This window comes from Pseudonaja textilis, chromosome 14 (assembly GCF_049901715.1).
Source record: "Pseudonaja textilis isolate UNSWEBS1 chromosome 14, rPseTex1.2, whole genome shotgun sequence".
NCBI lineage: Eukaryota > Metazoa > Chordata > Lepidosauria > Squamata > Elapidae > Pseudonaja > Pseudonaja textilis.
This window is the reverse complement of record NC_142003.1, coordinates 5932547-5949196: the sequence shown is the minus strand read 5'-3', so window position 1 is coordinate 5949196 and position 16650 is coordinate 5932547. Positions and strand designations below refer to the sequence as shown.

General features: G+C 44.3%; 1 protein-coding gene across 3 annotated transcripts in view; it reads right to left on the bottom strand.

Annotated features, from left to right (window-relative positions):
* DNAH3 (dynein axonemal heavy chain 3) overlaps positions 1-16650 on the bottom strand; it is a 72151-nt gene that overhangs the window by 7064 nt on the left and 48437 nt on the right. For all 3 annotated transcript variants that reach the window (XM_087912714.1, XM_087912715.1, XM_026704594.2), the window contains 12 exons: positions 16137-16280; positions 14373-15039; positions 13327-13492; positions 11810-12026; positions 10064-10246; positions 8788-8986; positions 5860-8001; positions 3926-4145; positions 3454-3698; positions 2667-2783; positions 1555-1712; positions 370-537 (listed from right to left, as the gene is read on the bottom strand). In XM_087912714.1, the coding sequence (XP_087768840.1) occupies positions 370-537; positions 1555-1712; positions 2667-2783; positions 3454-3698; positions 3926-4145; positions 5860-8001; positions 8788-8986; positions 10064-10246; positions 11810-12026; positions 13327-13492; positions 14373-15039; positions 16137-16280 (4626 nt within the window). The remainder of the gene's footprint in view (positions 1-369; positions 538-1554; positions 1713-2666; positions 2784-3453; positions 3699-3925; positions 4146-5859; positions 8002-8787; positions 8987-10063; positions 10247-11809; positions 12027-13326; positions 13493-14372; positions 15040-16136; positions 16281-16650) is intronic.

The following is a 16650-nucleotide window of genomic DNA, read 5'->3' as shown; positions in this document are numbered from 1 at the left end:
GATTTTATGATCTTTTTGCCACAGTTGTTATGTGCCTCATGAGGTTGTTAAGTGAATACGGCTTCCTCACTGACTTCGCTTGTTGGAAACCAACTTGGAAGGTCACAAATGGTGATCACATGACCCCAGGACAGTGCAATTGCCATAAATACATGCCAATTGCCAAACACCCTACTTTTGATCACATGACCATGCAGATGCTGCAACAGTCGTAAGGGTAAACACTGGTCCTAAATCACTTTGTTTATTGCTGCTGTAACTTAGAACAGTCACTAAAAAATGATGGTTGTAAGAAGTCGAGGACTGACTATCTTCAAAAGATAAGGCCAGGGATAATTTATCTATGCCTCTGTTTTACAATATTTGTACCTGTGGAGATTTCCCTCCTCCTCCAGCCTCTCGAGGCAGAGTCAACAAGACCCCATCAAAAAGCAGGTTGGTCTCTTGGTTATCCTTCGTAATATCGGCGTTCTCGTGAAGGCCAAATATTTCAGGATGGGTTGAAATTGGCAGCGTTCTTAAATAATCTATGTAAGACTGTGACAAAACAAGGCAGATCCAAAGCTAAGAATTCAGGCATCTGTATATTAATCAAGGACATGAAAAACAGGCTTGGTAGATTGTCAGAAGGTACTTTTAGAATATATGATATATATACCCCATACATTAAAAACATTTCAGAAGCAGTAAAAGACAACTTCTGAAATTGTAAGTGGGCATCGCCCACCATACGAGGACAAATCATGCGCTCGAAAGATTGTTTGATTATGAGAACACGAATGAATGATTAGATGAGGAGACCCATTGGTAGTCTCACATTGTAAAGAATAAGGAAATGCATTCAGTTTTACAGCTACTAAGAGCAGGGCCGAGCAGGGACAAAAATAGCCAGAGGAAAAAACGAAGCCTGAGTTACAGGCTCTTGTCAGACATTAAGCATGCTGATTTACCATCCGCCTATCAGGTATTTAGGAGCTGAGGTCGTGGTAGCATAAGGAATCAACAATCGATGACTGAATAGCTAGCGATCAACACCCTAATTAACACACAACCAGGAACTATAGAACTACACCACGTGGAGCAGCCGAGTGCTAATATTCTGGAGAGAGAAAAAATGTTGAGTTCCAACACAAGCTCAAAAGCTTGGAAGAATAAAACTTTCGTCCCACTAACCTACTCAGACGGGAACCTGCAGTACTTTTTAAAAATCGTAGTCCCTAATTGATGTAGGTTATGATCCTAGTATCATTCAACCTCATCTTTTCTCACCTAAAGGTAAAAGGTTCCTCTCACACATACATGCTAGTCGTTTCCGGCTCAAGGGGACAGGGCTCTTTTTTGTTACAAAGCCGAAGAAGAGCCAGCGCTGTCCGAAGACGTCTCCGCGGTCATGCGGCCGGCATGATTAAACACCGAAGGCGCACGGAGGAACCCTGTTCCCTTCCCACCAAAGGGGTCCCTATTTTTCTACTTGCATTTTCACATGCTTTCGAACTGCTAGGTTGGCAGAAGCTGGGTCAAGTAGCGGGAGCTCACTCCGTTACGTTTGCTCACCTGGTACGTCCCAAAGGGGGGTATATAATATTCACCCCCTGGAGAAAGTGGATAGCATTCCTGAGTTTCAATCTCTTTGCAGTAGACCAGGGAGAGAAGTGAAAGGAGGAGGCGCCTGTCCTTGTCATCTGTCACTCTTCCGCCATAATTACATTCCCCTGGAAACACAAAAGTTACACCAGGGAGGTAAGAAGATTTATACCCAAGGGAGACACACAGGTTGTCACCTGGAAGACACCAGGTTGAGGAAGAATACAAAATAGAGGGCCACTCTCTCTTTGTGGAGATGCATTTCTACAGCTGGTGATAGTCCTCAACATAATTGGGGCCAGAATTGCCATTGGTAAGCAAAGTAGTTGTTAAGTGAATCATGTGGTCCTTAAGTGAAATCAGCTTCCCCCATTGGCTTGGCTTGTCAGAAACCAGCTGGGGAAGTCGCAAATGGTGACCACGTGATTCTGTGCAGCTGTCTCATGACAGCCAGTTGCCAAGCAACCTGAATTTTGATTGTGGGGATGTTGCAACAGTTGTATGAGCGTAGACCAGGCATAGGTCACTTTTTTTAGTGTCATTGCAAGTTCGAACCATCACTAAACGTATGATTGTAAGTCAAGAACTGCCTATGCATCGTAAACCACAACTTGTTTTTTTAGTCATCATAAGTTAAACAAAGTTTAGTGGCCTGGTATTTAATCATGCTAAACTATGCACACCCTTCTTACTAACTTGGATAAAAATCTACCACAGCAGATCTGGACAAGACACTAAGCTCCAAACCATTTAAAATGACAGGGGGTACCTATTTTCATTGCTGAATGAAGAAGAGAAAACCCTATACTAATTCCTGTAATATTAAACCACGGTTTTGTATTATGTAAATGTCTTGCTGGTTTGAGCAGGGTTCACACACTGTGCTTAACTTAACATGAAGTAATTTGATTTTGATTTGGCATGGTAGCAAGTATCTGCCCTGGTTTTTTCAATCAACCCTTGCCCACAGCTTAACATTAGTGTGAATGCAGCCACTTGTTCAATAAACCATGGGTACAACAGATCAGATCTTTATAACAGTTCACTGTTATATGCAAACCAAGCCATAGGGTGCCCTGTACCTGTAAGGTAAGTTAGAGCTTCGAATGGGGTTTCTTCGTATTCGTTCAGAAACATCTGAATCTGCCTCAAGCTGATTCTAAGATCAGATTCGTTGAATTCATAGGGAATATTCCAACCTGTCCAATTCAGGGGGAGAAAAACACAGGAAGATTTTTATTCTGACCCGTCTGATGAAATGCAATCCTGAAATTATGCTGTAATAAAATGAGTCGGTCCTTAAGTTACCACAATAGCCTTCATTGCTAAGGAAAAGGGATGTACTTGTACGACATGGTTCTTTCTTGGGAGAAACTCTCACTAGGCAAAAGGGCAGGAAAGCTCCTGTCAAAAAGGAAGTAGCAATTAGCAAAACTTCCAAATTTTGTGCCAAATTTCCTTTTTTTTTTCACAGCTGGTAATAGGCCACTTCACAGTGCTTGAATGTCCTCTTTAAGCAGTTTACAGAGTCAGCAAGTTACTCCCAACTATCTGAGTCCTCATTTTATCCAGGATGGAAGGCTGAGTCAACCTTGAGCCAGTCAGGATCGAACTGCTGGCAGTCGGCAGAGTTAGCCTGCTGTACTGCCTTCTAACCACTGCACCTCCATGGCTTTAGTAACTGTTTGACCTCAACTAAAATCAAGTAGGTCCACAGTAACTCTGAACTGTCACTAAGTTACCAGTTGTAAGTTGAGGACTACAAGTCTACAAAGAACAGCCTCAATAGAAACCTGAAGAACCCTCAGGCCATTCAAGCAGGACAACCACAATGCAACTGGGAAAAGCAAACTGGGCGCCCCGTCTCACCCAGAGGGCCAAAGTTTCTCCGTTCTTGCACCAGGGCGTGGAAGAAGCAGAGCCCAAACAGCAACTTGTGCCAAATTTCCTGTTTTTCACAGCTGTTAAAGAAGACGGGATCGGAAATCGGGTCATTGAGGTAGGAGCGGAGGAGGTTTGCGCGGACGCCTTTGGGCGGCTCATTGGTCATTTTGATCCCGTTTTGGAGGATGCTGACGGGGAACTTTTCCGACGGGTAACTGGTCAGCCACAACCTGAGAAGCCAGAAGAGAAAAGATGGGTGCCAGAATTGTATTTGCACAACAATGCACAACAGTGGACAAATGAGGAAAGCCCTGCAGAGGAAAATATAGTTAGAAAAATATTAGACTGTGCGGAAATGGATAGGCTAACCAGAAGGTCCGTTGCGAAATGAATGAGCTTGTGGAAAGATCTCAATCCAGCCGTATCCCGTGGAAAAGAGACAAAATTAAATCCTTGCCTGAATTTGACATGGGTATTCTCAGGCACGATGACTTCCTCGCAGATTTTCTCCAAAGCGGGCATCCAGCTGGTGGCCAGGTGGCAGTTCTGCAACACAACCCAGGTTCCATCGTTGATCGCCTGGTTGATCATCTTGGCTGCGATGGGGCCTTGTCCTTGTCCCAAAGAAATGGTCTGGATGCTCTCCATTCCAAGGTCATCAGCAAACTTCAGCAAACCTAGTCAACAAACACAACTGTTCTCAAATGTTTTTCCAAAGGACCCGGAGGCCAGGCAAGGAATAATGGATGGAAGCTGATCAAGGAGAGATTCAACCTAGAAATAAGGAGGAATTTTCTGAAAGTGAGAACAATCAACCCATGTAACAGAAGTTGCCTTCAGAAGTTGTGGGAGCTCCATCCCTGGAGCCTTTCAAGGAGAGACTGGACTGCCATCTGTCAGAAATGGTGTAGGATCTCCTTCTTGGGCAGGAGGTTGGACGAGATGAGCTACAAAGTCCCTTCCATTTACTCTACTCTACTCTACTCTACTCTACTCTACTCTACTCTACTCTACTCTATATTCTTTTCCCAATTCATTCCCGATTCCCATTCTAATTGTATTCTAAACATGTGGGACATTTTTAAGAGTCAGGGCCAATTTTTTTTTTCAAAAGAAGCATGCATGCCATCCCCATAAGGAAGAATTTGTGAACTTCCAAAGGTTGCTGAACTACAACACCCAGTGTCCTCCTCTACCATTGGCCATGTTTATCAAGGCTGCTGGGAACTGGGTTTTAATAACATCTGATAGATACAGGGTGTCCACTTTTGCTAGAGATGGTGGGCTATTCCTGTCCACAAATACTCAAAAGAAGTGGGGTGATAGACAAGGATGTTGGTCAGATCCAAATCAGGAGTTTATTCTATGGAGTTCTCTCCTTCAGTAAGGCTTCTCTTAGCCAAGTCAACCCTTCCAGGTTTTCTCACTTTGCTAACATATTTTTTTTAGAATTTCTCTGGGTGTATTTTATCAATAGAATGTCAGGGCTGGACATAAACTGTTTCAACTCCTTCCCTCAAAACAACGCTATAGAGCCCTGCACACCAGAACAACTAGACACAAGGACAGTTTTTTCCTGAACGCCATCCCTCTGCTAAACAAATAATTCCCTCAATACTGTCCAACTATTTACAAAATCTGCACTGCTATTACTATTAATCTTCTCTTCGCTCCTTATCACCCATTCCCTCCTACTTGTAACTGTACAACTTTGTTGCTTGTATCCTTACAATGATACATATTGACTGTTTCCTAGTAGGATTTGATTGCTTATTGTACCCTATGACTGTCATGAAGTGTTGTACCTGATGATTCTTGACTCTTGATGAATGTACCCTTTTTTTTGTACACTGAGAGTATTTGCACCAAAGACAAATTCCTTGTGTGTCCAATCACATGGCCAATAAAGAATTCTACTCTACTCTACTCTACTCTACTCTACTCTACTCTACTCTACTCTTCTATTCTATTCTATTCTATTCTATTCTATTCTATTCTATTCTATTCTATTCTATTCTATTCTAGTAAATTCATAATTATTTGCTAACAGAGACATTGTCTCAAAGATGCTTTTTCAAAAGGCAACTGGACTTTCTTGTGTTTTTTTCCATGAAAATGTTTCACTTCACATCCGAGAAGTTTCCTTGGTTCTTCCTGAACAGCCGAAGAAGGTTCTGGGATGAGAAGCAAAACATTTCCAAGGGAAAAAACCAAGAAAGACCAGTTGCCTTTTGAAAAAGCACCTTTGGGACAACCATGACCTGGAGGACCGAGAACCTCCACAGGCATTTAACAGAGACAACTTTGGGGGCAGGGATCCTGGTTTCCTTCCTTGTCACCAACCAAAGTCCAATCAGAATGGATTTGAACTGAACTGAATTCCAATCTCACCGGCCATGGGATCCGCTCCCGGGGACAGGACGAAAATCAAGGGAGCGCAGCAGTTGGAGTCATTGTAACTTCCAACGAGATCGAAGGTTGGGGGCTCAATGAAGGTCCTTCCCATCTTCTCCATGATGAATAGCTGGGTGGCTGGGATAATTTTGTCGGGTCGCAAACACCGGAGCACCACCATGCGATCAAGGCCCGTCAGCTTATTCCACCCACTGGGGAACACTTCCTCTTGAGGCTTAGCCGAATCGTAGATCGCTTTCCACTCCTGGACGTGGGACTCAAAGTGATCCATCAAGCCAGAGAGGTTTTCGAGGCCCGAAGCACGGACGATCTCTGCCCAAGCTTTATCACTCAACCACTCGGAGGCGGGGTTGGGGTAGGGGTTCTCCAGGGCCACCCCTCCGGTTAACAAAAAACGCCAAACTTTATCGTCAATTTCGTTCTTCCCTTTCAAAATCCCAATGGACAGGAGGAGGGAGAAAAGGAGCTTGTCCTTTTCGAACAAGGACCGGCAAACGTTATTGTAGATGCTGACGGTGAAGTGGTCGATGATGTTTTCGATTCTTTCCTCCAAAACATCGCTTTTGGGGCTGTTGGCGAGCGACTGGACGTAGAGGTTAATGAACCATATCAAGGAGTACTGGTACATTGGCTCAATGTGGGCCAGATCGGAAATGCAGAAGAAGACGGTCGCGGAATGGACCGCCACGGGTTTGTATCTCATCCGCGTAGCGTCGATCTCCGTTTCAGTCATACTGGCGATTTCTTGTTTCTCGGAGATTTCTTCCGACAGCTGCTTGGAAGAGGAGAGAACTTTGATGGCCGTCTCATCTTCTAAGATGTTTCCTTCCGACTTGGAGAGGACCTCCAGGATCTTATCTTCAATTTCCTTCAGCTGCTTCTTGTTCGCCGCACTCTCGACGATCAGCTTGTTCTTCTTTTCCTCCAGTTCCGGTTTTTCTTTGGCAGCCACGATCCCAAGAAGCTGGTCCTGAAGTCCCAGAGGCGTAATCATGAAATTGAGCAGGCAAACCTTCACCGCCACTTCTGGGAGGTAATGTGGGTTCCTCAGACGGGTGGTGATGTAAAACCTGAAATCTCTGGAGAACTCGATGATGTTTTCCCCCAGTCTCATATACTCGACTCCCTGCTGCTTGAAGGTCGTCTTTAGCAGAACAGGCTCCAGGAAAGCATCCAGTTCCTCGCCAATATTTTCAAGGAGGACCGGCGTTCCAAACTGGATGGCGTTCTCCAAGGACCTGACATAATTGGTGTCAGATAATTTGATGACCGAGAGTTTGTTGCCCTTTTCCATGTTCTTGACCCACTTGTTGGCTTGCCCTTGAGGATCGATCATGAGAGCCCATCGTCGTGAGTTGGACACGATGATACCGTTGTCGATCGAGAAGGAATCGATGGGCAGCCCTGCAATCTGCCAGGCGCGGATCTTGACCGGATCTCCTAACGTGTTACTCAGGCTGAAATCATTTGAGCCAGGAATATTCTTCTCCTTGCATAAGGCCAGCCACTTCTGCTGGCATTCCAGGCGGTAGTCCACGGTGAAGGCCCCCAGATAAGCCACTGTCCCCGAAGACAGCAAGACGTCTCCGGTCAGATCGGTGTAGCGGATTCCCAGCAGGCGGGCGGCTTCCGTCCACCTCTCCTTCTCGCCTCCTAATCCACTGATCAGTTTCTCGGCTCGTATGAGCTTCTGGGAACAAATCTCAATGTTGTCCTCCAGCTCTTTCTTCCGGTTATTCATCTCTTCAAACTCGTCATTCAGAGCCTGGAGACGGTCCATCAGGGTCTTGAGCTCCGCGCGCTTCGTGTTGAGTTTCTGCATCTGGATGTCGAGCAAGCCCTCCGCCTCTCGCAGGCGTTCACGCTTGGGGGCAACGACCTTGGCGACACGATCATAGACCTCCATGGCTCTCACCCACTTACATAAGCCTTCGCAGGCCGAAGAGACGTTTTTGATGACGGCGGGCTGGAAATCGGGGTGGTTGATAAACCTCTCTCGGATTCTCTTCATTACTACGGCAGGAATGTTATCTTTGTCATACGACTTCAAGCCCTCAAGGAATTTCAGATCGCCCAGGACCTTTTTGGAACTTCCCCAGTAATCTTCTATCATTTTACCTGCATTTCACAACAGAACACACGAATGCGTTTAATATTAGACAACATGTGCCCCACCGAGTCATTGTTTCAGTGATATTCCCAGGTGGGCAAAAAAGCAGGACTATTTGTGACTTCCTGGTGGCTTCCCCATTGCTTCTAGGAATCTGGCAGGGAGCATCAGAGTCCTTCCTTCCTTGTCTTCCTCCCTCCCTCCCTCCTTCTACCTCTCTCAGTCTCCTCCCTCCCTCCCTCATCTTTCTTTCCCTACCCTTCTCTTCCCAGCAGTCAGGTAAGGGATTGCTGCTGGATGGGGGAGGGAGCAAAGGATTATCAGACTGGCTGGGAAACTGTCACAGAACATTGAAAATGAAGACCACATAACCTCAACAGCCGGTAGCACTGAAGCGGCCACAACTTTCCCAAACATCATCCCTCAGAAACCATAAGTCCCAACTTTGTGGTGAGTAAGTTAGCCCATTTGAGCTACCTTGGTTCAAAAATTCTTGCTCTACCAAGCACTGTTTCACCCAATTAAAGGTCACGACAGCAAGAGTTTTAGTCGTATATATATATATTGAACAAAGAAAGGGGAAATCTGCAGAGCATCTAATACAGGAAATAAGGCTTTCTTTGAAATGATGCTTCAGCAATCACCAATTTCTCAAAATGAAGGACGTAATAGGAGATAATGATAACCCCAAGAGCAGCAAAATGAATATATGCTACCACTTAATAATATTACTCCAGCAGTGCAATGAATTTGTCATGTTGCAAAACCATAGTCATTATCATTATGGTTATTACCAGATCCAGATGGGTCTGGTTTCCTTTCAGGTTTTATGCCTTTCATGACACAAATGCTCTCCATGACGAGTTTGACGGGTCCCGGGGGATTCTGCATGGATTTGACGAGAGAAATATCCGCAGGGTTCAAGGTGTCCAGAGCCGAAAGGGCAGCCTCAAGAGCTGGCATGGCTTCTGCCAGATCCCCCTCACATTCTTCCTGAAATGACATACAAAGAAACACCTGGCTCAGCCACCCTTTTACACGCCGCATTGTGCAGTCAACTTTAACAGAAGAACAGAAGAGTTGATGGGACTTTGGAGGTCTTCTAGTCCAACCCCTTCCCTGCTCCAGCATTTCAGACAAATGGCTGTCCAGTCTCTTCTTAAAAACCTCCAGTATTGAAGCACCCATGACTTCTGGAGGCGAGTCATTCCACTGATTAATTGTTCTCACAATTAAATTTCTCCTTAGTTCTAAGTTGGTTCCCTCCTTGATAAATGACCATCTCTTGTTTCTAGTCCTGCCTTCACGGGCTTTGGAGCTTGACTCCCTCGTCTTTGTGGCAGCCCCTCAAATATTGGAACACTGCCCCCATGTCACCCTTGGTCCCTCTTTGCTTTGTGTTCAGCCAGAATCAACTTTAGCAAAACATGTATCAAAATATTGGATTTAAAAATCTCCAGGTTGGTAACTTCATAAGACTCAATCGTCTAGTATTCTTAGAAACTACTCTTCAAGAAACCAAGGGAATGTTATAAATTAGTGCCTACCCTACTTATAGCTTCCTAAGATCAATTCTAAAGTCAATTAGATGCTGCCACCTAGCTGTAGTGTGGTTTATAATCCAGAATGTACAGGTAATCCTCACTTACAGACCATTTGTTCAGTGATCGTTCAAAGATACGACGGGTGTCCATAAAGTAGGTTTAAATTAACATTCCTCAAGGTTGTGGCCATCGCAGGGTACCTGCGGTCACGACTGCAACTCAGGCATTTGGCAACTGGATGGCACCTCCAACTTAACAACCCCATGAGATTCACTAAACAACTGCAATCCAGGCCGCCACAACTGCCATAGTTAAGTCAGCGCAGTCATGGGTGTTTCACTTTATGACCATGTCACTTAGTGATGGAGTTGCGGTTGGTAAGAGAGGACAATGCGTACCTGCATTATGTACAATCCTGGTTAATTTATTCAATAAAGAATGATTGGAGAAGCCATCATTTATTTGTGGCCTTGCGGGGAGGATGCTCTGATGGGACCCCCCCTCCGCCATATCCAGAAGAAATTACCTTTATCCCCTGTGCCACGGCGGCGGCTTCGTTGGCCTCCTTCTCGTCTGCGGCCACCAGCTCCTTCTTGGCATCGACCTCGGCCGTTTCTTTCTCAATGTGAAGCATCATCTTCTCTGTCTCTGCGGAGGTTTCAATCAGCTGAGGCTGAAGGGCCGTCAACTCTACTTGCATGACCGCAACCTGCAAGGGGAAACAAGACCGACGTTGGTACAACAAAGCAGAGCTTCTCAACTTTGCCCCCTTGAAGGCGGGTGGACTCCTACTTTCACAATTGCAGATTTCAACATTTCCTTGTCTGTTACATATTCAGTCAGCTTGACTGCATAGACAGATGGATGGATGGACAGATGGATAGATGGATGGATGAGTGGATGGAAAGATGGATGGATGGATGGATGGACAAGATGGATAGATGGATGGATGAGTGGATGGAAAGATGGATGGATGGATGGATGGATGGACAAGATGGATAGATGGATGGATGAGTGGATGGAAAGATGGATGGTTGGACAGAGAGACAGACAGATGATAATGAATGGGTGGATGGATGGAAAGATGGATGGATGGATGGACAGATGATAATGGATAGATGGATGGATGAGTGGATGGAAAGATGGATGGATGGACAGACAGACAAACAGATGATAATGAATGGGTGGATGGATGGAAAGATGGATGGATGGATGGATGGACAGATGATAATGGATAGATGGATGGATGGAAAGATGGATGGATGGACAGAGAGACAGACAGATGATAATGAATGGGTGGATGGATGGAAAGATGGATGGATGGATGGATGGACAGATGATAATGGATAGATGGATGGATGGAAAGATGGATGGATGGACAGAGAGACAGACAGATGATAATGAATGGGTGGATGGATGGAAAGATGGATGGATGGATGGATGGATGGATGGACAAGATGACAATGGATAGATGGATGGATGAGTGGATGGAAAGATGGATGGATGGACAGACAGACAGACAGATGATAATGAATGGGTGGATGGATGGAAAGATGGATGGATGGATGGATGGACAAGATGATAATGGATAGATGGATGGATGAGTGGATGGAAAGATGGATGGATGGACAGACAGACAGACAGATGATAATGAATGGGTGGATGGATGGATAGATAAATGATGGAAAGATGGAAAATAGATAGATAGATAGATAGATAGATAGATAGATAGATAGATAGATAGATAGATAGATAGGTGATAATGGATAGATGGACGGGTGGGTGGTTGGAAAAATGGATGGATGGACAGAAAGAAATGATGGAAAGATGGGTAGGTGGATGGGTGGATGGATAGAAAGATATTATGGAAAGATGGATGATAGATAGACAGGTGGTAATTGATAGATGGATGGATTGGGTGGGTGGATGGATGGAAAAATTGATGGATGGGTGGGTGGATTGACGGACAGACAGACAGACAGATGATAATGGATGGATGGGCGGATGGAAAGAAAGATAAATGATGGAAGGATGGATGGATGGATGATAGATAGATGATAATGGATGGGTGGGTGAGTGAGTGAGTGGGCAGTGCTACAATCCCAGGTCCCAATAAACTGCCCTTCCTGATTTCTTTAACTTGTTTACAGGAAGAATGAAAAGTGGGAGCAAACTATCTAGGCAACCAGAGTAAGCTACAAATCTTGGCTTCTGGAAAAAAAAAATCCCATCACTTCATATTCCTTTGCTAGTAATCCAAGCCCAAACGTACTTGTGAAGCTGCAAAGTCGAGTTTTTGGAGGCCTACAAGGTAGCGGTTTCTCATCATGTCCACTTCATGCCTTTTGTTGTTGAGCAGGGTTTTGAAAGTCAGAATTAACTCCAAGTAGGATGTGGGGGTGACATAATTGTGTCTTCGAAGAATGTTGTAATAACTGACCGAGAGTTCCCGCACGCTTTCTTGAAAATACTTGCACATGAATACAACCCTGCAGGAAAACATTGACAGGTTAGAAATAGTTAATGGGATCAAGTGAGTCAAAAAAAGTCAGATGTTCTCTATGAAAATATAACAGCTGCGGAAGTCTGATTAAGTACAGGTAGTCCTCGACTTAAGGCCGCCAATTGACCCAAAATTTCTGTTGCCAAGCAAGACAATTGTTACATGAGTTTTGCTTCATTTTACCACCTTTCTTGACACGATTGTTAAGTGAATCACTGCAGTTGTTAAGTTAGTACACAGTTGTTAAATGAATCTGGCTTCCTCGTTGACTTTGCTTTCCAGGGGTTCACATGAACATATTAATAGAGTTGGAATGGACCTTGTAGCTCATCTAGTCCAACCCCCATCCCAAGCAGGAGACCCTACACCATTTCTGACAGGTGGCAATCCAGTCTCTTCTTGAAAGCCTCCAGGGATGAAGTTCCCACAACCTCTGAAGGCAACTTCTGTTCCATGGGTTGATGGTTCTCACTGTCAGAAAAATTTCACTTAATTTCCAGGTTGAATCTCTCTTTGATCAGTTTCCACCCATTATTCCTTGCCTGACCTCTGGGTGCTTTGGAAAATAGGTTGACCCCTTCCTCCTCCCTGTGGCAGCCCCTCAAATATTGGAACTTCGGATACCATAAATGTCATAAATATGAACCTGTGGCCAAATGTCTGAATTTTGATCATGTGACCACAGGGATGGTACAATGGTTGTAAGGGTAAACTATGACTATTGGTCACTTTTTTCGGTGTCACTGTAACTTTGAACAGTCACTAAATGAATGGCTGTAAGTCAAGGACTACCTGTATTGATTTAGGAGGTGTGGGCAGGGTTCATAGTTAAAGTACGATTAAACCAAACTGGCAAAGTCATTTTGAGTGAATATGCACCAAGAATCAACTGTAAAAAAATACTTACGATACTAAAATGGGCAAGGGACTCCATGGTTATTATAAATGACATTCCTCATCATTAAAGGACTCAATCATTATCATTAAGCACACAGGTCTGCATTTGGCTGTCATTTATGATAAGCTTTGAACTTATTTATTCCAGTCTGAACGTGGATCATTTAACGGCCCTGAACTTTTAACCGTGATTCTGTGTCCTTCAGCCATTTTGCTGCTGTTATGAGTTATGTGGCAAAGGTTGCCAATTGTTTTTACAGCTTCATCTTTTGCATACTAATTAGAAAACATTATTAATTTGCATTGCAAGCATGTGTATCCTAAAAAGCAAGTTAATCGAAGAAGAAAAGAGGAAGGGAAAGAGAAAACAACTCTATTTTTTAACGCACGATTTTCTTATTTCGTCTTCCAGCTTCACATCCTCTAAGAATTTGTTGGCAACCATTTCCAGAGCATCTGTGGGCCATCTCTGGAACCAATCGATAGTGCAACAATTGATCAGTGATGGGAACATCCGTAAACGATTCCGGAATGCATCTCCAATGGGGCTCATTGCTGAAAAAGAGATGATGATCATTTCTCAGATCTCCTGAGTCCATTATTAGCACGATTCCTGATCTAATGTTGGCTGTTAGGTGTTAGATCACAAGACCTCAACCTGGTCACATTTACAGAAATTAGGCTGAAAAAGGAAGAGCTTCATACTTAAGGAACCCATGGTTTAACTTATCCAACATTTGCCACATTGTCAAACACAGTCTGACTGTTAGAACAATTAATCAGTGAATGCTCCAACACTGGAAGTTTTTAAAAAGATGTTGGATAACCCTTTGTCTGAAGTGGTGTAGGGTTTCCTGCCTAGGCACAGGGTTGGACTAGAAGACCTCCAAGGTTCCTTCCAACTCTGTTATTCTATTCTATTCTATTCTATTCTATTCTATTCTATTCTATTCTATTCTATTCTATTCATTTTCCAAAATGTGCTCAACAAACAAGTGACAAGGTTTAACCCTATCTGAATATCTTTTTATTTCATACACTCAATTAAAAAAAAAAATTCTTGAAATGCTCAGTCAAAATGTCCAAGACCTAAGTATATATCTAGATTTTTCTTGAGATGCTTCATCAAAAAGCCCTAGAACTAGCCATACCAAGAACAATGTATATTTTTCTCGAGCTGCTGATTCAAAAGCTGTAGATCTAGACAGACCTAGAACAATGTGTAGATCTTTCTTAAGCTGCTGAATCAAAAGCTGTAGACCTAGTCATACCTAGAACAATGGATAGATTTTTCTCAAGGTGTTGAATCAAAAGGCTCTAGAGCTAGCCATACCTAGAACAATGTGTAGATCTTTCTTAAGCTGCTGAATCAAAAGCTGTAGACTTAGTCATACCTAGAACGGGTTGAATCAAAAGGCTCTAGATCTAGACATACCTAGAACAATGTGTAGATTTTTCTTCACCCGCTCAATGAAAAAGTTATACATGGCCAAAGGGGTGGCTTCGATTCTCCTCCCTTCCGTCCTCGCTGCGCTCTGCATTTTCTCCACAATGTCCGCCTTCTCGTCCGCTGCAAAAATGTTAGGCACATCCCCCGTGTTCAGAAGCATGTTGATGTCCTCCACAAAAGACTCGTCTTTGATCTGGTTGTCGCAGAACAAGAAGACCGTGCTCTTGTTGGCCACGCCCGATTGCAACATGACCTTCTTAACGTCCTCTCTCCATTCGTTCATGGTGTAGAACTTGGTGATCTCAATCATGAAGAGCTCATAAGAGTTCATGAAGGTGCCCAGCTTGGTGGCACTCTGACGGCCGCTCCCGCCGATGCCCACCAGCAGCAGATGGCCATTGTCTTGCTTCAGGACGCGGCAGATGCGGGAAATGTGCTCGATGGCAAACTTAAACATCACCAAAGGCATGGGAGCCTTGCTGATGTTGTTGAATTCCTCCAGGTAGTACTCCATGACCGACGTCAGCTTGTGCAAATCCGTGATCTCGTCGTATATCTTCTTGTCACTGGACGGCTTAAAATAGTCTCCAAAGAAGAGACTCCGAATGTTGTTATCTGTGATTTTGCCAGATTTTGACAGATGGCTTAGTACCTGGGGAAGAGGTAGAAGAGGATCCTAGATCAATTGGACTTGTTTTTCTCATAGGAACAGTTTACACGGGGTGGGGAACGTCTCAAAGGTTAGGGTTAGAATCTCATCTGTATATGGTGGAGGTGTCTTCTCCCTCCACAAGGAGAACCAGAAAACTTCACTCCTATTCTTGAAGTAATCTTTGACCCTAAGCCTTCTCAACTGTGGGACCATCTCTGTGAAATAAATTCCCCTCTATAATCTATAGTGTTTCCCTCTTCCTACCGTCCCATCTGTAAAGCCACAAAGATCTGCCTTTTTTCAGCAGAAAAACTTCACTCCTAATGGTGCATCCCATTATTTTACCCATGTAGATGTCTGCATTACATTACAGGTAATCCTCGACTTACAACCCACTCGTTCAGTGGCCAAAGTTACAACAGCACTGGGAAAAAAGTGACCTGCAACCAATCCTCTTCCTTACAACTGACAGGAGCATCCCAGGGGTGGGATTCAAATTTCTTAACAACCGGTTCTGTGGGCATGGCTTAATTTGTGGGTGTGGTTTGGTGGTCATGTGACTGAGTGGGTGTGGCTTGCTGGCTGGGCATGGACTTGGTGGTCATGTGACTGGCTGGGCCTGACTTGGTCACCTGACTGGCTGGGCGTGACTTGGTGGTCACCTGACTGGGTGGGCGTGGCCAACTCTATGTCACTTGCATGGTTGTTGCCTGTATGGGCCAGGGGGAAAGAAAGATCCAACCTCTGCGCATGTGTGTGTGTGAGAGAGGGGAAGGAGGCATGTGTTTAGGATAGTTGGAGCATCCTGGGGTCATGTGATCTCTACTTGTGACCTCTCCAACTGGTTTCTAACAAGTAAAGTCAATGGAGGGAAACCAGATTTGCTTAATAATCACATGATTCACTTATCTGCAGTGACTCATTTAACAACCATGTCAAAAAAAAGGTTGTGGGACTCACTTAACAACCTCCTTGCTTAACAGTGGAGATTCTGGTCTCAACTGTGGCTGGGGGTCAAGGACTACCTATACCTCCTGGGTTGCCACTTCTCATTTGTGCAACCACCCCAACAACTGTCTCTGCTTTAAAAGGCCCACCTTATCGACACTCTGCTTAAAACAGTCGGAGGTCGTTTCTTTCATCATATTAAAAAACACTTCTCTGTCGTTGGCATCAATCAAGCGGTCATAAAAGACTCGATAAACTTCATGAATCCAAAGCCTGATCAGTTTTTCTGCATCCTGCCAAACGAAAGGAAGAACAGGAAGGGTATTCCAAAAAATTGTAAGATCAAATTGGGGACAGAGGAGACAGATACAAAGACATCGTCTTGGTTTACTTGGCACATGCAAATAATCAGGAGCATCTGTTGGGTTCAGTGACTCCAAACTAATGACATATTTAACTCCGCCCTCCAGCTCAGGCTGCTCACCTCCTACATCACTGCTTTGATCCATCAGAATGTCTTTAGTAAATGTTATGAAACAACGCTGAGCTACTCCAGGCCCAAAGTCATGGAAGCAATTTTCTACGGTGCCCCAAATTTCCTCTAACCCCAAACCACACAAAAGTCGCAAGGTGCTTACCTATCCCTTTGAGGCAGGAAGCCCT